The following is a 24,789-nucleotide window of genomic DNA, read 5'->3' as shown; positions in this document are numbered from 1 at the left end:
CTATTTGCAACACCTGACATAGAAATTCCCAATTCACTCGGCCAAACGCCTTTTCAGCCTACAATAATAAGACAAGTAATTGGGTCTTTGAATCAGAGGAATATTCAATGTGCTCGTCCATACATTTTAGTTAGCATAAAGGAAAAAACCCAGTGTGGTCTTCTCCAATCAGTTGTATAATATGCACCATCACCCTTTGTAAAACAAACCTATTTTTTTGAACTTGTAGTTAGTGTTTAGCCAAGTTATGGGCAGATGTGACCTACACTAAGAGGGGCCCTTCACTGGTTTCCAAAAGATAATCTGTAAACCCCCATTAAGAGATGTTGTGAATACTGAATTGAGAGCAAATAATCAAATAATGTGTACAAGTGACCTGTCAGCAGACCAAAAAAGGCTTTACATAACGTAATCTAATTTTTAAAGTTCTTGCTTTTATATGCCTTTCCTCATAGGTTCTTTGTAAGCTTGTACATTTAGTTACAGCATTTTCTTTGAATATTAATTCTTTGGAGCAGTTCCTGGTCCTCAGCACTTCAATCTCCTCTTTCCTTTGGCATTTTTAAATTTGGGGCTCCATCACAAGGTTGCCGGTATCCTGGCAGTAGATCCGCCGGGATACCACTAACACTGATATTGTTACCGCAACTCGGTCCGATGCTATTAGCGCCGGATCCTGTGTTGCAGTAAGGCTGTAAGTCCCGATTTTTAAAAAAAGACTCTATGTGGCATGCTGGGCGCTATTACTGTTGCGCAATGTGCGCTGTGGTAATAGCGCTGTAAAGGGGCGGAAAGTGGAGATTTGTAGCCTCCCACTTTCCTCCCAAACTCGGGATTGGGCGGAGCGGTAATGCAGTGTAATAGTATTACCGCTGCATCTTTACTGCACAAACACAGCTCCTGATGACTCCCTTGGACTTTTGAATCTTGAACAGTGGCAACAGTTGTATTTGTTCCTGTTTATCATTATGAGATGCAGCTATACAGATAGAGATATTAAAATAGCCTCATGTGCAATGCATTGCACACTGTTAAGAAAGATTTTCTTTTTGCTGCTTTCCCTCCATAGACATCAATGGGACAGCCCTACGTTTGTGTGCTATTGTTTGAAGCCTTTTTACTCTACTTGCTTTGCTAAGCTTGTCTGTTTTGGGGGTACGGATCAGTCCCTATGGTATCCGTGCAGGAGAACTCTGTTTATTTTTCCCTGCACACATCACCTTACTGTCAAGTGTGGTAGGGACAATTTGTGTTCATATAACTTTGTTATTTGACTATTTGACAGTTTGTGGTTACTTGCAGGATACATTCCAGGATGGGCTGGTGGCAGTGGATACTTAGCTACCATTTTCGTTTTTATTGTCTCATGCACTTTTGCAGTTTACCATTTAATGCCAAATAGAGTACAATATACTCTAAAATGGCTGTGCCATGACATTTTTGCCACACCGTTGGCCTTCTTGTATATTGGCCTTCTTCCTGCCCTCTCACGTCCGGATTTTCCATATATGGTCAGCCCTTTCCCATGTCTCATCCCAGTTCACATCCATGCCAAAATGTATCTGTTGCTGGGCACATGTGTTGGCCAGAGGTTGTGTACGATTGGACAGTCCCTGCCAGTCTGAATGCTGCAGATCCTTACCATTGGTCGGCTTGGGGGCTGCGTGACTCCAGCTTGAACCCTGGACCCCTGCAGCAATTTAACAGATTGTTGTTGAAGCCATGACCCCTAGGAAGAGGAGGATCCTGCTGAAGACTTGAAACTCATCTCTGAAAGCCAGCCAGCATTACTTTCTTCAACCGTACAGGAAAAGCCCTGCTCCTTTACTGCTTTCCAGAAGGACTTCATCTGTGCTTCGACCCCATGACTAGTGGGAGCAGCCTGTCTTGACCCCTGCAGAGGTGCAACCAAGGGGTGGCCAAGGAGGGCCACGGCCACCCTTACAAAAATGCTGCCCCCCCCCCATCGGCCCACCTACCGCTTAGATGTTTGTTTTGGGCTGCCACCCCAAGATTTCCAGTGACCTCATCAGGCCAGCCCTATGAAAAATGTCAGGTGGTGCCACTGGACCCCTGCTTTAGGGCCCTGCCTCTGTAAGGTTTCAGAAGTGCCGCACGGCCATCCTGTGGGTTGATGAGCATCTCCCTAGGATACCTTGCTGCATCAGTAGCCGTCCTGAGTTGACCCTTGGGACTCTGCAGATCCTCGCCTTACCAAACAAGAAGCATCAACTCTGCAGTTGCACCTCTCCAAATCCTAGAGGGGGTTAGCAGGTCCAGTTTCTTTGTTTCTGCTATGAGGGTCGACTTGCACAAGTTCTTTGGATTGGCGATTGCTGATAATCACTTGAATCGTGCCTGGGGTCCTCTGAAGTCACTGCCATAGTGGTGGTACTTTCTTCAGCCCAGTAGGGGTATCCAGCTGTCCAGTATCCAGAACCGATCAATTGGAGCATGCAACCAGTGACCAGCTGGACCTAAATCCCAACGCCAAAGGTGCCCTCTGACCCTCTGCTTGTCTTCCTTCACCAGAACCAAGGCATGAGAAAAGGTGCTCCAGAGATTTAAGGAACTTCTACGGTGGTCTATGAGTGAGCCTGAGCACAGGGGTTGAGTAATATACCTGTTCCCCCACCCCACCTCCATAGGGTTTAAAGTCTAAAAGTCTTTATTCTACCTCTCCTTTGCCTGATCGTGCTTGGCTGAGTGCTGGCCAAGTGTCCTGCCCTGGATTTTCTCTAAGGTGGTTGGAATGGGAGGGGGTCTGCTAAGAACCATTCTTCAATTATCTTCTAACTTTGAGACCCTTTCAAACTGCCTGTTGTCTTTGCCTAATCTTTTTCAGACGTGTAGACTCACAGCCTTCTAAAGAAAACTGCAGTGTGAGCACCTGGAGACTGCCCTTGGATGGTAGCGGTGCACGGTATAAATCAACATAACATATCATAGTAAAACATTGAGACATGTACCTCTTAGCTATGGAATCACGGCATCACGTAATATTATCCCCCAAAAAAATATCGCTGTATATATGGTCGTCAGGAACAGCCATAGGCGATACTTTTATTGGGGATAATACTTGGGGTTTTTGGGAGCGGGGGATTCAGGGGTGTCCTCCGCTCCCTTTAAAATAATACAGGAGTTGCGGGGGTCTCCCCCGCAGGTTCCATGCCTTAATATTGCCGCAAAAATATGGCAATATTTTTGTATGGCGATATTTTTGTGGGGGTATTAACACATGGAACCGGAATCACTTTTCAGGGTATAGTAGCTTTATATTGTATGGTTTTATTTGGTGTCTCTTAGCCTTGGATTGTACACATATTGGTTCTCTAACTAATGGCCACTTACCTGGCTCTTTTATTCACTTGCTTCGCTATCCTACAGTATTCTGAAAAGGATCCAACTGTATTATAAAAGTTAAGTGTTAGTGCTCTTAGCAGAGCACACCAACGTCAATGTTTATATATTAGTAGTGAATAGTTTAGTGTTTTACCTACCTTTGCTAAGAGTTTGTCTAAGGCCTAACAAAATAACTGTATCTGTATACATTCTGTCTAACTTGTATTATTAAGAGTGTTCTATGTGTGCTTATCTGAAACCTTCCCCACTCTCACACTTCCGAAGTCTAAGAATTGCTGCCCAGTCACACTACCCCGAGGGAGTAGTGTCTATACCTGTTCATCTGAATAGGGTGGCCTCTCAGAATCTGTCCACAGGGCTCATTCTGAAAATCCACTTTGACACACACTGTCCCTGGTTTTGCAGAACTTTTCTTTTCCTGCAAATACATTTTTTGAATGTGCTCAAATTCAATGTATTTGAAGTCCAAAGTCTTTTGTCATCCATTGTTAAATGGACCGGTTTTTGACTCTCCAACATATATATTATTTGCAATGTGTCCTTTCTGTAGTAGACTCACTTAATAGTTCTGGGTTCATGATCTATACTCAGTCTCGCACCCTTCTATTTGCATTTCCAATGAAGATTAGGTGTTCTTAATTCTATATCTCCCCAAATTCTTACTGATAGCTCCTCGGACCCCATAAGAGGATGAAAACCCCTAAAGTAAAGTGGACATTGATTGCAGAAAATCACGGTCATATTGAATAGGTCGAAAGTAAATGGCTGCCTTAATAGTATTCCAAATCTTGACAGTGGCTACTGACAAACTCCTTGTTTTGTCTTTAATAACTGTCACAAATTCTAACCTAGAGTTCCACAAAATGGCTGTCCTCTCTGTAACCATCCTGTGTAACAGATCGTGTATCTCACTTCAGCCACCAGCATTAAAAACACACTGCGCTTGACGCCAGAGTAAAGGTTTTGGTTTCCTGAAATAATACTTACTTATTGGCAATATTTAACCCGTTAAAATAGTCTGGGGCTATTTTCATTTTAAAAATCCAAATGTACTAATTTTATTCTACTATGTTACTTCCATCTTCCTACTTCCTTTTGATGTGTAATACTGTTCATCTGTTTTTTCTTCTTTTCCCCTACAACGCCATCTTTCCTTATTCCCTCCCCTCGCCAATCTCTTCATTTAACACAATCCTTTTCCTTACGCTTTTACTCTCTCTCCTCCCATAATTTTTATTTTGATACTTTCTTTCCTGTGGAACTCTTGGATTCTACCGTTCCTTCGCTGCCCCTTTCCTGTGAAATGAGCCTGACTCCTCAGTTGCCTCCACTGAACCGAATTCCACCTCTAGAGTGGATTGACGGTTTTGGAAACACGTGTAAGCCTCAGCTGTCGGAGCAAGGGCTTCTTTTGCGTCATAGATAATTTATGATACCGCATTTCATTCCCTTCATTTAACCCTAAATGAGTTTTCATGTAGTGAATTTTTATGATTGATGTGCTCTGTGATGACCCTCAGTCTGCATGGAGTGGCTGCTCGTCCTTACTCAAGAAGGATAAACTCACGGTGCCAGGAGTGCCTAACTGAGCAGCCACATTATCCATGAACTAAAAAATATAAGAACTTGTGGCCCTTGCCTTTAAGACCCTCACCTCGCCACTACAGGTGCACAATAGCACAAACAATATTTAAAGTACCACGCACTGTTCACAAAGCCTTCTGCTATAATCGTCCCTCCTAACAAAAGCGGTCTCTTCGATATACACCTACCAGCAATTTGGCATTTCTCCCTTACCTGCCAAACTCATTGAGTAGCAATAATCCAGCGGCAGACCCTATTAGGATTAGGGTTGTTCCTAGCTCCGTAACAATCTGATCCAAAGATCAAAAGCCAACCACCAGAGGGCCACATAAAATGTACACATTCACCTACTCAGAGAGGTCTTCGAAAACTGGGCATGCACATTGGGACCATCCCCCATCATTTGGAATGGGCCGATTCCTGTGTTCTTGTCATTCCCACCTGACAGCTCCATTTAAGCCTGACTCTTATCATGCCTACTAAGGAGGCATGGATGGCTGCAGCATGACTGTAAAGACTGGAGGGGGTTTCTGTACCCCTGCCCTCTATATGGCAGAGTAGAAGCACAGAGCACCACAGCCAAGATTCACTATGCGGTAGCAATGGACAAGCAATCAAGGCTTAAGCTCGCAGGAGGTTATAAGGGCTGGTTGTTAAGTGCAGTGTAGTCCCCAAGCCCCCACAACGGAATGTCCACACACTATGTTAGGTGATAACACAGTTCTTTATATAAATAAGGTTCAATATATATACACATTCAATAACACACTTTGTACTCTGGCAATTCTAATATGGTAAACATGTATGTCGATGTGGTACCACAGTTCACTCATGAATCTATTAAAATGCACCAACTTCTGACAGTTCAAATGGCATACAAATCAAATAGAAATGTGTATCGACATCAGACATAGGAAGGAAGACAAGTTAGGTTTAACAATGGCAGAATAGTTTATCCCACTATCATAAAACAGTTCTATGTGAGGATCCCCCCACCTGGGCAACCTGTAAATAAAGTGTATTAACAAGCCCAGTCCATATATGTTTAAGATAGTCTTGTTTCCTGCAAAAATGTTCTACTACCCCAATGTGCTTGAGTTTAGCAGAGTTCTTCGATGGTTCGTCGAAGGACCGTTCTTGAGTGGACTTTAAAGCAGGAGCCACGGGTCATCGAGATTCCTACGAAAGAAGGGGAACACTGTTGTCGGGACAGCAGCTACGGCTTGCGGTGCTCATCAGTGATTGATCGTAGACGTCCTGCGAAGACGAGGTGTGTGGCGCACCTCGATGACAAGAGTTTGTTGCCGCAAAGCAGATTGATGAAGAACGTAGGCCCAGCAAGGGCGTGGGGATGTCAGCGTTTGGCGTCGGCGATCGGGACTCGGCCACAGCTGGCTTTCGCATCTTGGGTGGCGACTTTGTGGACTTCAGGTGGTGAGAAATCTACTGGAGGATTCTCCTCAGTCATCGACGATATCGACTTTCTCCAGCGGGACAAAGCGGTCAACGGTGATGGCAAGGGAATACTTGATTTCAAAGTGTCTTAGACAAAGGTGGAGCGTTGTGGCTCTGGCCATCAGCAGCACAGCGCCAAGCTGTCCCCGCTTCTGGGCAACACGACTCGACAGACCTTCAGCGGTTACAGCGGTCCTCCGAACTCCGGTCGACGACATTGGACTTTGATACTTTGATGTCCGGATGCTTCACTTCAGGTTCTTGGCAGACCCCGTCTCCGGTCGGCAGCCTTTCGGGAATTGACTTCCAGAGTGCCTTGAAGAAGATTAGCTTTTGCACGATGTTCCCTCATAGCTCGGGAAGAGGTCTCCTAGCCAGATCCTCTCTTGGATCACTTCTTGGAGACACGTCAGCTTTCAGATTGGCGAAGGAAAGCAGCAGCAATTACTCTCTTCCAGCTGGGCTTCAAGGTTAAGCATCAAGTTTCGACTATAGCTTCTGAACAATTCTAGTGAGCTAGTGAGGGGTCCCCAGATATACTGTTCTGTCTATCATTCACACTGCTGAGCTAAGCTCAGGCAGTCAATCATTCAGAAGGGCATTCATGCAAGCAGGCAGCTAATCAGGCTCACAGTGCATTCAGGCCATTCCTTTCCACCCAGACACCCATAAGAGGGAATGTGGATTGGGGCAAGCACCCAGCCTTTCAGCACACCACAGTGCATTCATGTCAGTTTCGGGCGAGGCTAAGCCTGACTCTTATCACGCCTACTCAGGAGGCATGGATGGCTGCAGCATGACTGCAATCAGAACTGCCACGGGAGATGAACAGCACCTGGACTATGGTGAAAACATGGGTTGTCCCAGATCATTCTGGATCGCTACCAACCCAGCCACCCGATGTCCAGAACTGTGCACAGAAATGTCTCTATTTTTTATAGTAAATTATAATACTTTTTATAATTACTCGCAGTGTGCTTAAATTGCTGTTGTTTCGAGATGTGTAGAGTCTCCTCTGAGAGAGACAACCAGCTGTGTGTTGATATTCAGGGCCTGAGCTGGGTGTCGGAGTGTTGTTTAAGGAAGGCAGATATCTTTGCGGAAGATTGTGTTAGTTGTCATTAGTCAGTATAGTTTCTAGGCTATTATTGTACATGAGTCGCTACAGAGCTGGTGCTGAATTTCATAATGAGTCTGTACCAAGTTTTTGATTTCAGACCTCATGGATAAATACAGCGTGTGATGGTCGTTAGTACACAGTAGGTGATGTCAGTCATCAAAGCCAGTATGTACTAGTCCAGACAAATCAGCAAGAATACGTCTTTTCTTCCGGTCCATCACAAACCTATCTGTGTCTTTTCTTTAAGATGCTGCAAGGACCAGTCGTTGTAAGCCAGTATAGTCCATTTCTAGTGCACAGTATATAATGCTCACAGAATCTTACCATCCTCATTTTAGAGAAGTTCACCAAGCCGTCCTCCGTGTAGTTGGGTGTTCCCTCCTCGATGAAGGCCAGATCCGTTAAGTACATGCCCAGGTAAGGGACACACGGCGGGTCACAACTACACAGACAGAGAACAGCAAATATTAGCTCTGCAAGCAGAGAAGAGGAGCTACGAAACCACAGTAGGAGTGAAGATAAGGGAAGATTCTGTAGCAGGAGGAAGCAGGAGAGAACAGGAGGAAAGAAACCACAGCAGGAGCCTAGGAGGCATGCACTCATAGCAGGAGAGAAAGGAAGGTAAGAAGCCACTGCAGGAGAGGATGGGAAGCATGAAAGCACAGCAGTGAAGAAGAGGAGGAAATACACATCAGCTGGTGAGGAGAGAAGGCATGACACCACAGCAGGAGAGAAGAGGAGTTTTTGGAGCAACAGCAGGGCAGATGAGGAGACATAAAACTACAAACAAAGAAAAAAAGAGTAAGACACCACAGCAGGAGAGGATAAGAGGCATGACACCATAGACGGAGCAAAGATGAACGAATAAATCACAGCAAGAGAAAAGAGTAGACACAAAACCACAACATGAGAGCAGGTGGAAAGAAGCCACAGCAGCAGAGAATATGTGGCACTACTCTACAGCAGTAGAGGAGAGAAGTAGAAATGTAGAGAAGAGAATAAGAGAATAGTAGGCATGAAAGCACAGCAGGAAAGGAGGGGAGTAGGACACCACTGCAGGGGAGAATAAGGGGCATGAATGCGCAGCAGGAGAGACGAGCAGATAAGAAACCACAGCTTGCGAGAAGATTAGTATGAACCCACTACTGAAGAGAAGTGGAGTGAATGAAGCACAGCAGGAGAGAATAAGGGGCATGAAACCACAATATGAGAGCAGGTGGAAAGAAGCTACAGCAGCAGAGAATATGTGGGACTACTCTACAGCAGTAGAGGAGAGAAGTAAACATGTAGAGAAGAGAATAGTAGGCATGAGAGCACAGCAGGAGAGGAGGGGTAGGACACCACTGTAGGAGAGAATAAGGGGCATGGATCCACAGCAGGGGAGAAGATTAGTATGAATCCACAGCTCAAGAGAAGTGGAGTGAATAAAGCACAGCAGGGGAAAGGAGTAGGCATGAAACCACAACAGGACAGGAGGTAGTAAGAAACTATGACTGGAGAGAATAGGTGGCATGACTCTACAGCAGTAGAGGGGAGATGTAGAAATGTAGAAAAGTGAATAGCAGGCATGAAAGCACAGCAGGAGAGAAGAGGAGTAGGACACCACTGCAAGAGAGAATAAGGGGCATGGATCCACAGCAGGAGACAAGGGCAGATAACAAACCACAGCTGGTGAGAAGGTTCGTATAGACCCACAGCTGGAGAGAAGTGGAGGGAATAAACCACAGCAGGAGAGAATAAGGGGCATGAAACCACTGACGAGAGAGGAGGAGTAGGACACCACTGCAGGAGCATGAATGCACAGCAGGAGAGAAGAGGAGTAGGACACCACTGCAAGAGAGAATAAGGGGCATGGATCCACAGCAGGAGACAAGGGCAGATAACAAACCACAGCTGGTGAGAAGGTTCGTATGGACCCACAGCTGGAGAGAAGTGGAGGGAATAAACCACAGCAGGAGAGAATAAGGGGCATGAAACCACTGACGAGAGAGGAGTAGGACACCACTGCAGGAGCATGAATGCACAGCAGGAGAGAAGAGGAGTAGGACACCACTGCAGGAGCATGAATGCACAGCAGGAGAGAAGAGGAGTAGGACATCACTGCAAGAGAGAATAAGGGGCATGGATCCACAGCAGGAGACAAGGGCAGATAACAAACCACAGCTGGTGAGAAGGTTCGTATAGACCCACAGCTGGAGAGAAGTGGAGGGAATAAACCACAGCAGGAGAGAATAAGGGGCGTGAAACCACTGACGAGAGAGGAGGAGTAGGACACCACTGCAGGAGCATGAATGCACAGCAGGAGAGAAGAGGAGTAGGACACCACTGCAGGAGCATGAATGCACAGCAGGAGAGAAGAGGAGTAGGACATCACTGCAAGAGAGAATAAGGGGCATGGATCCACAGCAGGAGACAAGGGCAGATAACAAACCACAGCTGGTGAGAAGGTTCGTATAGACCCACAGCTGGAGAGAAGTGGAGGGAATAAACCACAGCAGGAGAGAATAAGGGGCGTGAAACCACTGACGAGAGAGGAGGAGTAGGACACCACTGCAGGAGCATGAATGCACAGCAGGAGAGAAGAGGAGTAGGACACCACTGCAGGAGCATGAATGCACAGCAGGAGAGAAGAGGAGTAGGACATCACTGCAAGAGAGAATAAGGGGCATGGATCCACAGCAGGAGACAAGGGCAGATAACAAACCACAGCTGGTGAGAAGATTAGTATGAACCCACAGCTGGAGAAAAGTGGAGTGAATGAAGTACAACAGGAGAAAAGAGTAGGCATGAACCCACAACAGGACAGGAGGTAGTGAGATACCATGACAGGAGAGAACAGAAGGCATGAATATACAGCACGAGAGAACACATGGTAAGAAACCACAGTATAAGAGAATACGAAGAATAACACCACAGCAGGAGAGACGAGGGGGTAGGACTACAGCTAGAGAATAAAGGGAGGTATGTCACCACTCCAGTAGAGAAAAGGAGCCATGGGAACACAACAGAAGAGAAGGGGAGGTCTGAAACTGCTGAGGTAGAGGGGGAAGGGTATGCTTGAACCAAATCAAGAGAGGAGGTAAGAAACCACTTTTGAGAGAACTCTTGTGAAGCACACAGTCTGCTTTGTCCCATCAATACTGCAGCCCCATCATCTTCTTGACAACCTTGACTTTAACAGAAAGCAAGGCTCCACACCTGAGTGATCATTGTAGTGCATTCGTTGGACCCTGTTTGGGATATTTCTTTTAGCCGTGGTGGAGCACAGCATCCAACACCAAGCTGGAAATATGGGGCAAGATATATGTATGTGCACAGAGTAGTGGTGATGGGTTGGCACAGTGTGGTTATCAGCTGGAAAGATGCCCTGTAAATATCAGGCAAGCAAGACACAGAGGTGGAAATACCTACAGGGCAACAAGGAGATTTTAGATTGGACAGTGTCTGAAGGGCCGGGAAGTGTGGGGAAAAGTCAATTACTTGTGAGACATATCCTGCAGGGGAAATATGCATAACATGTGCTAGTGGTGCTTGTCCTTTGTGGCCCCTCTCCTCCATGCCTGCTCTCCCCCATAGCAATCCTTTACCTATCATGCCTGCATCCTTTTCCTAGGACACCCTTCCCTGTGGAACTTCATTCCAACAACATCCCTTGCACACATTTCCCAACATCCCCATGGTTGTACGCTGGACCTCTGTGGCATCCCAGTGAAATCGCTCCGCTGTGATACTCCACCCTGTGACATCTCTCCTCTGGGACTTGCTCTTCCATGTGTAAGTCATTCCTATACCAACGCTCCACAATGTTCATTTGCTACTTGTCCTCATCTGCTTAAATGCCAACCACCTCACCCCTTTGCATATCGCATATCAATCCCAGCCTCTCTGTGAGTGTGCACCAGGACTCTATGAAATGCCCATTCTCCCCCAAACTTCTACCCGCCCATGGGAGGCATACCCCAAGTAGTTGTGCTGTCGAGCTCAGTTGCACTCACTTTTTCAGCGCTTCTCGTAGGTTCTTGAATCGTCCCTCAGAAGATACTAGTTTCTGCAGCTTGTCGATCAGAGTTTTTGTCTAAAATCGAAGAAAAACGCTCATAGTCATGGCCACAGAACACAGTGTAGAAAACCTCACTGCACATACCATTGTATAACAGGAACCTAAGGACCCTGACTCCTAGGTACCTGGGAAGGTCCACTCCCAGACACCCGACACCTAGGGTACCTCATCCTCAGATACAGAAGGAGACATTTCCTTAGGTAACAGAGGTCCGAAGTCCAGGTAATCAATGACATGGTTTTGGAACCTTTGTAAGGCCATTGGTGTATAAAGTGTGGGGCAGAAGTTCATGGAGCACAGATACCTATTTATGGACCAAGGAGATAGTGGGAGGAATTCAGGAATAAGCTAATTTCTGAATACACCAACCTCGCTCATATAGGACACTTTTCAGTGTGTACAGCTGTGGTCACCAACCTCTGCATGAATATTCTGTGGACGAATTGTCGATTGCATTCTGCCCCATGGAAGTCTGTTTGTATTAAAATGTCCCCACCTTGACTTGAGTGAGCAGATAGAAGCCGAAGCAGGAAGTGGTAACCAAGGGGAACAAGAGGATATCCTGAGCTGCTTAGTACAAGGAGACTGCTCAAGCCTGACTGCATGCATCATCTACAAAGCAGTCACGAGAAGCACACTAGTGTAACTGGCGGCTAACCTCCACATATCTGGTGGCACATGCTCCTCGGGCAGCTAATCCACCAACTGGCTTGAATCACAACTCGTCCACAAAGAGAGGACCCGCAAACAATCTTTCTCATGTCATGCACCCACCCTCTGGAACTCGATCCTGGTGTCAGCTCGGAATGCCCCCACAATTCTCCAATTCAACAAATCTATCAAAACATGGCTCTTTAAACAATACCTGACAAAGGACTAATTCCAATGGACGCACATACCGATGCACAGAGCTCACAGTAACCAGTCCAAATGCCAGCTACCCACACTCTGCACACTGCTTCGCTGCTCCCGAGCTACGTCTGCACTTTAAACAATAAAATAAAATAAAATGAGGAGATAAGTGGCAGACGCTTCCCAGGTGCAAACTCTATTTCTAGGCATGCTTAGTTTTACATAGGGGGGGGGAAACTCACCCTAGGTAATGGCCCCTCCTCCACAGACTCACACAGAAACGCTGCCTTGGGAACTCTTACTTGTGTGGACACTCTGGAGGTGGGTGGGCATTTGGGAGGCAGGTGTGTCCCAGATGCTTTTATCACACCTTCCAAGCGGGAGGGGGTATCTCTCTATCTTTCGTGCAGTAATCACAGGAGACTCTGGAATGAAAGGAAGACTCTTTGGTTTCACCACTTTCTGGTGCCACCGTGGTGAGAGTTGGGAGTGAGGACCTGCATTAGAGGACTGTGCCCAATCTAAGAGTAAAGACTTGTTCGATGTTAGCTGGGGGTAATTCGAGTGTGTTTTTGAAGCTACTTGTGTGTCTTCTGCAAGTCCCACTGTGTGATTCAATTTAGGAGGTGCGGGTAGGCATACAGTAGCATTGGTTGTAATTGATTGATTGATAAAATATTTATTTTGAAAGTTTGCCATAAAGGCAGTACAGAAAACATTCATATTACAATCACAAATCATGAATAAGAATAAAGAGTGCGTAGGATCATATTATAAAAATTACAAAATGAGATTTCCGCCCCTGCAGAAAAAAAAAACCTTTGGCCAGCAATGACCACAAGTAAAGAAAGCCCCCCCAAGTGTCATATTTATATGCAAAATGTGTAATTAAATGAATGCCTCAGTTGCTGCATCCCTAAAACCCCAAGCATAAAAGAAACAAGCTACACACCCCATGCTCCAGAGCTGTCTATTATATTAATTACCGCCTTCTGCCTTTAGCCAAGTACAATACATTCTATGCATACAAAAAAATTGTCTAATAAATCCAAAATGGCAAATTATTGCATAAACGCAATAAAAGATCAGTGGAGCAAAGGGACGAGCAGCAATCCATTTTATCAAATAGACAGCACCAACTTAAATAAGATGGCTGCAAGACTGGCCTATGCCACGCTTCCTATTTCTCATGGCACATTTAAGATAAGACAACAGCGCCCAAGCTGCATAAGGCGAGCCAGCCCGTAAAAGATACACGAGAGCTGGGCGGCACTGTGCAAAATTGAGCTGTCATAAGACTGGCAGAATTGTGTGTTGCCTAACAGCTGAATACACAGGACAAAACAGGACAAAGTGCTAAATATCTGCTGGTGGAAAATCACACAAGGGGCAACTCGACTCCAGGGCAAAGTCAGTGCAAAGTTCATTTTCTACTGCAAAAATGACTTTGCACTGCAAAATTTCACTTTCGCAGTTCCATGAATCAGGGATTGTGTCGGCAGTGCAAAGTCACTTTTTCTCAGTGCAAAGTCACTTTGAACCAGGCAAATATTCCATGAATTGGGCCCAAAGGCATTAACTCTCAGAAGACTGCTTTGAAAATACATTAGCAGGCACATAAAGTGAACATTTTGATGGTAAGGGTTGATTAAAGCGAGCTCAAAGAGTTCCCATGAGGCAAGAGGGGCAGGAACTGGGTGGAATGGTCATAGAGATTAGCATGGCCATGGGCAGTCACTGGGTGGGCAAATAACAAAACAACACCTACAAGCTTTGTGTCCCACCTCATATGCCATTTCTCCCTATCTGTACTCGAATGCAATACTTTTGGCTCATAGGTGGTGCTATAGTGCCACCTAATAGCCCAAACTAAAATGCAAATGTCTAGACCCATTTAGCAGCCGAATACATCCTTCTCATTCACTGAAACTCTGGTCCACAGTCTCTCCAGATACCAGATTATCATAGAGCATCAACCCAGGGGCCCACAATATAAGTGCTAAGCGTCTAGGCAGACCTCATGCTTGGCGGCTGGGCAGGGCACACAGGGAAATGTCCCCATTGGTACCTTATGGACTCCCAAAGTGCCTCTTCTCGGGTATCTCACATCCAGGAATTAGACTTGTTACGCCATCTTCATCTATGTCTTAGCTAATGCACTATATGAAATGTCCTCAGGCTGATTACGATAGTTAATTTCACATCCTTACTGCTCGTGGCCTGTACAAATGTCATTGTAGTTTCTCTTGTTCCCTCCCCTGCCTTGAAGCACTTTGAAACACATTGTGTATAGGCGCTATATAAATAAACTATCATATCCACATCCCATCCCTCAAACCCAATGGCTTTGCTCTTGGAGGAAGATGAGGGCTCCTGGTGTGACTTGGAGGGAAAGAGAACTCTAATTAAGGTTAACCTGCTTTAGGCCATCTGGCCTGAGCTCCTCTACAGCACAACCGCTGCCAACTATGAATTAAGCGTGTTGGGTCACGTGTGTTTTGTTTTTTTGGTAAGAGGGAAAAAGACATGCCTGCAATTAAACCTCAGAAACAGGTGGATCTGGATTTTCTGGCACAGTCTGTCCCTTGCTCGAGAATGGGCGCGCCTGGCAGGCATGCAAGGAGGAACCGACCCCAGCTCAACACCATTAGCACACAGGCTCCCACCGGCAGTCTGTCTCTCCCAGCAGTGATGACAGAATGACCTAGCAGGGCCTGTTGGAGGACGTGTGGGAGTTATTTTGGGGCTTAAGACCAAACAATACAGAACTTAGGGTGGCTCTAAAGCCCGCGAGTGACAACACCACGACCACATATTTAGTGGTGTATATCTTTTTCAGTGTCATCCTTTTAAGTGACTAGGTTGTTTTAACAAGGCTTGGCTGTCACGAACAGGTGGGCTTGTGTGGTGAAACCTCTGCAGTGGAAGGCAGGTCTTGCTATTGTTGCTGGTGTTTAAGTAGGTAGTACAGCACCCCAGAGAGGTCAATGACACCCAGGGCACAGACCTATCCTTTGCAATCCCTTGGCCACACTATTTAGGGTCACTGTCTGATAATGTTCAGGGAGTCTGTCGGTATAGTTAAGGCCCAAGTTCTGTGCATTGCATGGCAGCCTCTGAAAGGTTCTTCCCGGAAAACCTGCTTCCGGTATCAGGCATCTAAGGCCCTTGGAAGTTAAAGCACACAATGCCTGTTTATGGACATCCCGGACCCAGAGCCCGGGCCCAAGCTTTGACAGTCCCTCAGTAACAGCAAGTGTCTTACCTGCTTGGACACCTTCAGCCATGTTTTCTTCAGCCTGAAGATGGCGCTGCGATTCAAGGATGAGGTGATCTCCAGCACAGCATTGTAGTTGTGCAAACACCGGCAGATGTCAGCCACGGCTACCCACTTATCGATGGCGCTGCCACGGACCGTGGCGTCATCGCTGTGCAAGATCTCCGAGGCGATCAAATTACTCATCTAGGTGGAGAGGTAGAAAGAACACAGGTCACAGCGATGCACGGCACATATATCTCCTGTAACTCCATTTTGTCTATGGACCGACCTTCTTGCTGCTTCTGTCCTCCTGCCAACGGATCTCCTTCTTTATATCTGAACAGAAGCAGCCAAATGAATGACACTAGAATGGGGCAATTGAGCCTCTATATTATACACGCAAAAAACAGACACAATCGGCAATCACATGACAGACGCTGCTCAGATGCATGCACTTTACCAGTGGTCGAAGTGAGCAGGAACGGCCGGGAGCGGAGTTCCGCTACATTCATTTTTTACTGTTAACAGTTCCACTACTTTTTCCAACCATTTTCACCATTCCGGGACTGTTCTTCGGGAAGTTAAAGCACATGTCTTCACTTACCCACCCAATAGCAGTTAGAAACTATGTTTCAACTCAATTGGCTGTCAAAGAGCATGGCTGCAACCCTTGAAAAGTGTGTTGCACGTTGCTCCCCGCCATGGTACTTCTACCACTGCACCTCACGAGTTACCAAATGGGGTGCGCTTCATTTGGCCAGCCTGATTGCTCAGATTATTAGTTCATCTTCGAGGGATGCTCTTATTTCAGCAGAATTAAAAGGTTTAAGGCCAATAAAGAAAACCTTTTCTTTGGGGCTACAATGTGCTAGCACGTTTCCAGTCCTTTCGCCGAGTGGCACCTGAATGTGAGCGTCATAGATTTGCACAGTCAGATGTCTTTCCCCTCCTTTATACAAATGCACAATAAGGGAGAGACGGGGGTCCACTTCTGAGCATTTCAAGAGTGGATCCTGAATTCAGAAATGGGGTGTGCTTTAAAATGGATAGGGAATAACAGCTTGCCTTGCCCTTGCATGGGGCAGGCGCAGGAGCTGTGCAATAGTTAATGGCTGCACCTCTGTCTGGCCCCTTGGGTGAGCATTGCAGGGGGTGGACACGGGAAGCAACACAAATAAAGTTACCCAGCTTCCCCGTGTTCCCTGGCCGCGCAAGAGGGATGAGCCTGACATTTTGTGAGACTGTGGCTCCTAGGCTGCCAAAGGCAGAGTAACCTTTGCTAGCGAGGGAGACTGTCAGAATTGCAGCTCTCAAACTGTCAGGGGATCTGCAAATGGATGCTCTGTGATGTTGGCCTTTCCCCGCCTCCCCAGGGCCTAGTAGATCCACGGAGGCATAAGGAATTGTGCATCGCTGATCATGAATTCCATAACCCTCTGCTGTGACATCACTGTAGGAGTTATGGTATTTGAAAGGTAAAGAGTTCTGATGGTCGGCTTCAGGAGATCTATGCAATAATGATTTCTTCCACAAGATAGTTGAGAGCTTCATGGGAGTTTTTCACTTTTGGGGTTCTCTGGACCCAATTTATGGGTCCTGTAGTGGATCAGAAACAGGACTCGGATTATCAGACATTGGTCTCAGGGTTCTTTATTCTCTTGTACGAAAAGCAAATTAATCTTTCTGTAAACTCAAGCCCTATTCTGAGAAAAGAAAGTCACAAGGTGCTTGTCAGGATGTCAAAACCAATACAAGAGTCCTACGGCCCAAATCCTATTCTAACCTGACCTCTTTCCCTATCTTTACAGGAAATCACAAACAACAAAAGACTTTGGAGAATTTTGGGTTGGGAGGGATGGCTGCTCGCTTCTGACTCCCAACCAGGGGTGTTGCTAGGTCTGGAAAAGACCCAGGGCTATGCTGATGTTGGAACTGTTGGGACTGGGGGCTAGCTAGCCTTTTGGCTGTAGCTCCTGAGATTCTATCTGGGGCTACAACCAAAAGACCAGGGGCTATAGCCCCCTTAGCCCTCCCCTAGCAACGCCTCTGCTCCCAACCGTGCCCCCTTTTGGAAAAGGCCTGCACCCATAATTCCAGTCATTGATGGGCCGGGCTGCGGTCCCAGACCTAAGTCTCTCTCTTCTCTTTCCAGTTGCTCTGAGACTCTTCTCGTCTCTCCCCCTCTTGGGGATTCTGTCAGACCTTCTTCACTCTTGGCCTCTCCCCACACTGTTTTTGTTTTCCTCCATCTTGCTACCCCACTCTGGGGTTTTCTCCCGCTTGCTCCCTACTTGCTTCTGGGCTGAGAATCTGTTCACTTCTCTCCACTCTGGGGTGTTTTTCTTTTCTGCTCCCCTCTCTGGGGGTTCCTCTGTCTCTTCCTACTCTGGGGCTTTTCACTTCCTCACTCACCATTCTGCCGTGCTTCTCTTTCACACTCCCCACACTGGGGTTCTCTCTGCTACCCCCCGCTCTGGGATGTTTCTCTTTCCTGCTCCCCTCTACAGAGTTTTCTTTGTTTCCTGCCACTCTGGGGCTTTTCTCTTTATCAGTGCCGATGCAGGGATGTCTCTCTTTCTCACTCCCCACTCTGGGCGCTTCTCTTCCTCACTCCCCACTCTGGGGTCCTCTCTGCTTCTCCCCACCTCAGAACATTTCACTTCCTCACTCTAGGATGCTTTCCTTTCTCAGTCCCCACTCTAGGATGTTTCTCTTCCTCACCCACTACTTTCAGTTGCTTCTCTTTCTCACTCCCTACTCTGGGGCGCTTCTCTTCCTCACTCCCCACTCGGCAAGGTTTCTCTTCCTCACGTCCCACTCTGGGTTGCTTCTGTTTCTCACTCCCCTCTCTGAGAAACTTCTTCATTCTCTCTTTTTTGCCTGCCTCCCTATCCCATTGAGCCACCGGGTATCTGGTTGTCTCTAGCGTTGCTCATCGAGATGGCCGTGGGACTGGGTCTGCTTTCTCCTCGTTGCGGAACAGCATTTGCAACTCTTCAACTGGGCTTCATTGGCGGGTGGCTGAGGAGTGGCTCGTTTGTTCTCGCATTCTCTTGGAGGAATAGCTCACGTAACTTCTCAACTGTGTCGGCTTGTCCTATTCCTATGGTATCGCAGTCTCCCGGGCTTCTTTGGTCAGCCGCTGACTGCGTCATGCTGCACCATCCTGGTGCACTACTGGGACCTTCACGCCGACACTAGCGTTCTTGCCGGCCACACCCCTCTTGACCTCCTTTGCGTGGTGAAACTCTGCGGGGGCTGGTGAAAGTCTCTTGTGATCGTTTGTTCCCGGGAGGCTTCTCCAGGGGGCTGGTTCACTCGTTTCCCTTTTGTCTTCGGAAGAGATTGAGCATAGGTAAGTTCAGATGCCAGGTCAGCCATTTCTAAAGGGTGCACGAGATCATGATGCACACTGCCCCTAGATACCCCACAAAGTTGTTCAGAATAAGGGGGAGGGATGGTGACCTATATCCCCTTGGGGTCTCAGCCCCCTAAGGGGGAGTCACCTTCAGAGGGATCCCGCTTCACCTGTCCCCTAAGGGGTGTTAAGCGTAGCAGGCTCACATCCTTAGTACCAAAGGGGGCGGCTCCCACTTTGGGAGAGGTGGCAATCTCCCTGGATGGATTTGTCACAGTTCCCTACACTTTTTGGTTTCTTTATGCTGATTTCCCTGGCTCCTTGACTTTATTTTTGTGTGCTGAGGGACTTCTGCTGAAGTTACGCTCTCACTGCAACCGTTTTTGTTTGTGATGCATCAATAACCATAGGACCAGCCGGGCTCAGTTTGCTCCGCTCACACCATCAGCTGCTGCTCAGTACCTTTTCCTCTGCTTGACTGACGTCCCTCTGCATTGCACTCTCTTGATGCAGTGATAGGGCTGTTTTTGTTCATGATGGCTCAGTGGTAGGGCGGTAAAAAGTACAGGTGGTTTGGTGGCAATGATGAAATAACTCCTGATGGTTCAATGGTAGCGGAACAGGGCATTGCCTCCAGGCCTAGTAGTATGGGTAAGTGGCATTATTCGGATTTTAGGGGGAAAAACCTGAGAGATAGGGATGTGGGCCTTGGTTTTTAGTCTTAGTGGTAGATCTGGATGCTTGGTGTCATTACCTCTGGTCCACCTTTCACAATTCTCCATCTTCTGTTCCACTACTATCTTTTGTCCTTACTGTTCCTTTCAATGCATGACTTCCTCCCACATGGACCACTAGTCTGTTCCCTCACACTGTGTACTCACATCATTGAAGTGCTTGGTTGTGGTTAAGATGTAAGGTGTCCGCTCACTCTTTTCGGTTTTCATCCAACCTTGCCCAAAGAACTCCCTGTGGAAGCAGAACACAGGAATTAAACTAAGAGATGTGTACAAAGGGCCATCTGCCTTTGATTGCCAGATGGAATAGAGGGAGGGGGAGTTAAGCAGCTCTGTCAACCTTATATTCATGTGGGAGGTCGCATATGGGCCCATATCACTCTTGAGGTGCACAGCCTAGGACCGGGGCTGGGATAATGTGAAAAGGCACACTTCCCTATAGGAAAAGGCAGACATTTCCCAGTAGACAAGAGACTCTCAAAGGCATGTAGGGCTGTACCAGTATACACCCCAACTTGTGTGTGTCATGCTTCTGGGCGCGTCGGAGCACTGAACAGGAATGGTAATAGGAATAGGATAGTGTGGGGTTGAAAAGACTGAAGGGGGAGGCATGTTGGGGCATCACATCCTGTGATGAAAGGACACACAATTATGCCGGTACGGCACACTTGAATGGGGGGGTAAAGAAGCCAGTCAGGGTAGCTACAGGCAGGCAGTGATGAGTACAGAAGTGGGACCAGCTGAGTAAGGAGTGGTGATGCTATATTGGCAGAAGCTCATGAGTAAAGGGTGTGTTGGTCTCAGCACTGGAAAAGTGGCGGTGCTGCAAGTCAGAGTTGAGCTGCTTTGGCGCACATTGAGTGCCAGTTCTAGAGAATAAGGAATTGCTGTGGAACGCTAACATACATTACGGGAGTAAGATTTTCGCAAAATCTAAGACCAATTGAAAATAATTGTGTAACGAGTTTGAAATAAGAGAGAATGAGAAAAGACATGAAAATAGACCTTCTGCAAGAGCTCGAGTGAGAGAGACAGAGACAGAAAGAGAGAGACAGGGCTAGAGGAATCGAGAAGGCTGGGAAGTGGGACAATAAAGGGTACCCTAAACAAACAAAAGAGGGGTTGGCTGGGGTTTCTTGTGGTTTCATGCAGAAGGGATGTGACCAAAAGTTTGGGCTGGTGGGACCAAGCCTGATTTGAATATGGTCTTTCCCCTTTCTGTAGTAGCTTAGCAGGCTGACAAACGATGGTATGGATGGTTGCTCAGAGCTATGCCAGAGGTTAAGATTAGATTAATTCTAATCCTTCCAGCAATCACCTCTTTTGCTCTCCTCCAATAAAGAGTTACTGCATGGATTGGGTGTGTAGAAGGGGGCCAGAGCAAAATCAGAGATGGAGGAAGTAGACGGTGTGGTCCAAGAGAGGATCAGAGTGGTGGGTCTGAGACGGGATAGAGACATTGCCAGATTTAGAAACAGGTTGATTGGAATGAGCAAAAATAAAAGCCAGGGGGAGAATTGGGGAGGCACTACGTACTCATAGGGAATCTTCTTGAAGATGAGGTGGTCCAGTAAGGTCAGCTGCTCTGCGATCTCCAGTGCCGAGTGATTTTCAAATGATTCTGCTTTTCCTGCTTCAGCCTAATGACAAGATTCAATCAGAAAAATCAGTCTAGCCGCAGAAGTCTAAGTAACCATAAATACAACCTTAACTCCAGACCCAACCCGATGCCTAAAGATAACATTTACAGACAATCCATGGCAACAGTGTTGCCCATCCACCCACAGATGACAGTCCTAAACTCAAGATGTATGCACGGTGCCTAGCCATCCACTAATAGGAGACAGCACGAGCGACTAACCCCAATGCCAAGCCTAACCCAAATCGAGATCTGTCTGTTGAACTCTAACTCCAAATGTAACTCTAATCTGTCACTCCAACCCTAGGTGTAAATATAGACCAAAACTCTTCACCATCCCACGAACCCCAAAACCCAACATCACCCCAAAGCCAAGACACGCACACGCGCCATATAAATCAGTGATGTTTGTCCGATCTGACCCCAGGAGAAGCCAGAACTACAAATTTAACTCTGCCCAAACTTTAAATCTCTATCTAAAGTAAGCATTTACAATCACTTCATATGATACGATGAGTCATTTATAACGTGCCTGTACACAAGTGTTTCTAGGCGCAAAATCAGGATTGCTTGTACACTGCCATGACACTGCCCCCGACCCTATATCTAATACCACCACATATGGACCATCTTTGCCTCAACCCTAAAATCAATGCCTGAGGACTATCTCTGCTTCTGCTGAGTTGCAACTTGATTGATAGCCTTACTGTCTGAGGCTTGAGTCTGAAAGATGAATGGTTCCTGAGGAATCTGCACTTATGATCTATGCAAACTCAAGAATAGTAGCCGCCTCACTTCCTTAGTCCCAAAGGGGATGCCCCCCACCCCTGGGGAAGGGTGACAATCTCCCTCTTTAAGGCCAGAACCAGTACCATCTATGTTGCCTAAACATGGAGTTTGGCCCATTGGCGTAACATGAGAAGCTTTGCCCCCGGCAGAGTCATATCACATTTTCGTAACCTGTGGTTTGGCCTGATTTTAGACGCTTTTGCATGTAACAACTCAGTGAGTTGATAGACAGCTCTGGTGTTTGAGGCTTGAGATGGAAACCTCAAGGACAGTTCTTTTGCTGGAGGTTTTAATCTTAATCTGTAAAATCTGTGGAACCGAAACATAGCTTTGTTGCCCATGGGGTGCATCTGTAGAGCTTGGCTGCCCATGACCCAAACCTCTAGGATCCAGAAATCTGAAGGATAATTCTGCTGCATCTGTGAGACTGCCCCGAATCCAGATGCTCCAACAATGCTGTCACTACAGCTCCTACAAAGGCGCACTGGCAGAGCAAAGCTGTGTGAGGTGTATTATCTGAGCTGTGCCAAATGACCCGCATAGCCATTTGTGGTTGACAAGTAGAGGTGTGTGAAGTGCTCTAGACATACTGTCTGTGCAGCATTGTCAGCAGTGCGTGCTGCACACTGATAATGTTGTGTAAACTAAAATAGCACACCTTTGTGTAGTAGAATGCATAGATCTGTGAAATGCATTATTCGAGCTGTGTGGGGTGTGGTATCAGAGTTGTGTGTGGCACACTGCAAAGCAATGTGAGGTTAATTTCTCACGCCTTGCTTAAATTGGGAGTAGGAACAGTGTTTGTGTTTCTCAGTCACTGGTGTGTTTATTTGCTTTGAGGTTAAAGCGTTGCATGCAGCGTTAAGCTCTTTCTTGTCCCAATAGTACAGTGACATCACTCCCAGTAGCCAGTTTCATTGGGCATCAGTCTGCCATTCTTCCCTCTAGAGGGCAGTGCAGCACGAATATGACATCAAAAAAATGTGTGAGGGTGCATGCTGACTGACAGGTAGGGTGACCTATTGCAAAGCAACATTCTGACAGCTGTTCCTGACAGGAGTGAATTCTGTGAGACGGGAGCAGAAAGTTGAGAGAGAGGTTCATCGAATGGGGTCCTACAGAAATGCTCTTGTCTAGAATACTGTATTTCACAAATCTGGGTTCCCCAACTCCAAATAACCATAGGAAGGGGAGCCCCAAAACATCCAGCTGGCGAGGATTTACTCTTCACTTGCAAGGTTTTCTGATGGTTTTGTAGCCCTTCAAGAGATGGAGTGTTTCTGCATTAGGCAGTGCATGGCCCCTGGTGAGCTCTGGTAACTGGGAAATCAGAGTAAGACTACCTTACAGTATTATTCAGTGATAGAATATTCAGGCGTTATGTCCCGAGGCAACAGGCCGACCCTATTGGTTACGGCCTGCCTCCGAAGTTAAGGGACCGAGCAAAGCGGTGCCGTTACTGACAGGATCGGCCCGCCACCATGGGGCATATCACCATTAGCACCCATGTAGTTGCATACCATAGGTGCTAATGGTGTGTCTTTTAACAAATAATAAAAAAAAAATGTACCTTTGCTGTGCAGTCTGGTGCCGCGCCAGTTCTTTAAGTCCGTTGTCAATGTTGATAACTGTGACGTCATAAACACTGAGAACAGACTCGGAAAAGCAATGTGCATCCCGTAGCTGCACAGCAAATGCACAGGGTGCTAAGAGGTGGATGGAAGGGGGTGCTGGCTAGCAGCCCTCAGGGTGCTTGGAACACTGGCCTCTACCATACATTACAGCCCGCATTTCGAGCATCCTGATTGGCCAGGCCCCCTTCCAGGGTACTAATGAATTATTGGAATAAGCAAGGAAGGGAAGTAAAGTACAGTAGCATTGAAAAATAAAGACAGGAGGTTCTAGCGAACTCTCATAGATCAATGCCCACTTTAGGCATCTTAGAGATTGGGGGGTTGGCCTATCTTCATTGTTTAGTTAATTTGCAGATGCCAGCTAAAGTGTCTGTCTCATAGGAAGGGGCCCAACACTTGTGGTGTCTGACCATAGACTCATCAAATGCCATTGCTGGTGCTCAGATGAAGGATGGGCTGATGCGTCTTACAGGTGGGTCCCAGAGGGTCCCTGAAGAGTAGGTTATCTGGTCTCTTTAGAAATGGATTCGAGTCATGGTGATGGGCACAGTTCAGAGGGTGATGTGGTTAAAATGAGGAAAGTTAGTGGAATTCTGGGAGTCTCTTATAAAGGCTTCACTTGGGCTTCTAGCTATGGCCCCGGAGGCTTTACCCGACCGGTAATGCCCCCCCCCTCGCATTATATTGCCTAAGTATGCGTTTTAAATTCTGGGTAGCCGGCATCAGGTTTTTTAATAGCCATTCTGGGTGCTGTTACTTCACATGAAAGCCTTCTGATGGATTCCTGCCATGTATGTGTGGAACCAAAGGTTCCTCCATGAGAGAACTCATCAATGGGGATTGCAAGATGAGTTGATTATGGATTCATGTAAGCCGTTTTGTGTACCATTACATTATAAATTCACACTTTACTATTTGATTTTAAGCTGTGCCTGAATGCCA

General features: G+C 46.8%; 1 protein-coding gene across 1 annotated transcript in view; it reads right to left on the bottom strand.

The window, feature by feature from the left end:
* The window catches only part of RASGRF1 (Ras protein specific guanine nucleotide releasing factor 1), a 670,043-nt gene that overhangs the window by 68,457 nt on the left and 576,797 nt on the right, over positions 1 to 24,789 (bottom strand). The window contains exons 21-25 of the mRNA XM_069624182.1: positions 21,322 to 21,425; positions 19,933 to 20,017; positions 15,700 to 15,897; positions 11,518 to 11,597; positions 7,847 to 7,964 (exon numbers count right to left, since the gene is read on the bottom strand). Of these exons, the coding sequence (XP_069480283.1) occupies positions 7,847 to 7,964; positions 11,518 to 11,597; positions 15,700 to 15,897; positions 19,933 to 20,017; positions 21,322 to 21,425 (585 nt within the window). The remainder of the gene's footprint in view (positions 1 to 7,846; positions 7,965 to 11,517; positions 11,598 to 15,699; positions 15,898 to 19,932; positions 20,018 to 21,321; positions 21,426 to 24,789) is intronic.

This window comes from Ambystoma mexicanum, chromosome 11 (genome assembly GCF_040938575.1).
Source record: "Ambystoma mexicanum isolate Mex_15411 chromosome 11, UKY_AmexF1_1, whole genome shotgun sequence".
Classification (NCBI taxonomy): Eukaryota; Metazoa; Chordata; class Amphibia; order Caudata; family Ambystomatidae; genus Ambystoma; species Ambystoma mexicanum.
Note: the sequence above shows the minus strand (reverse complement) of the source record. Positions and strands in the feature narration are given on the sequence as shown.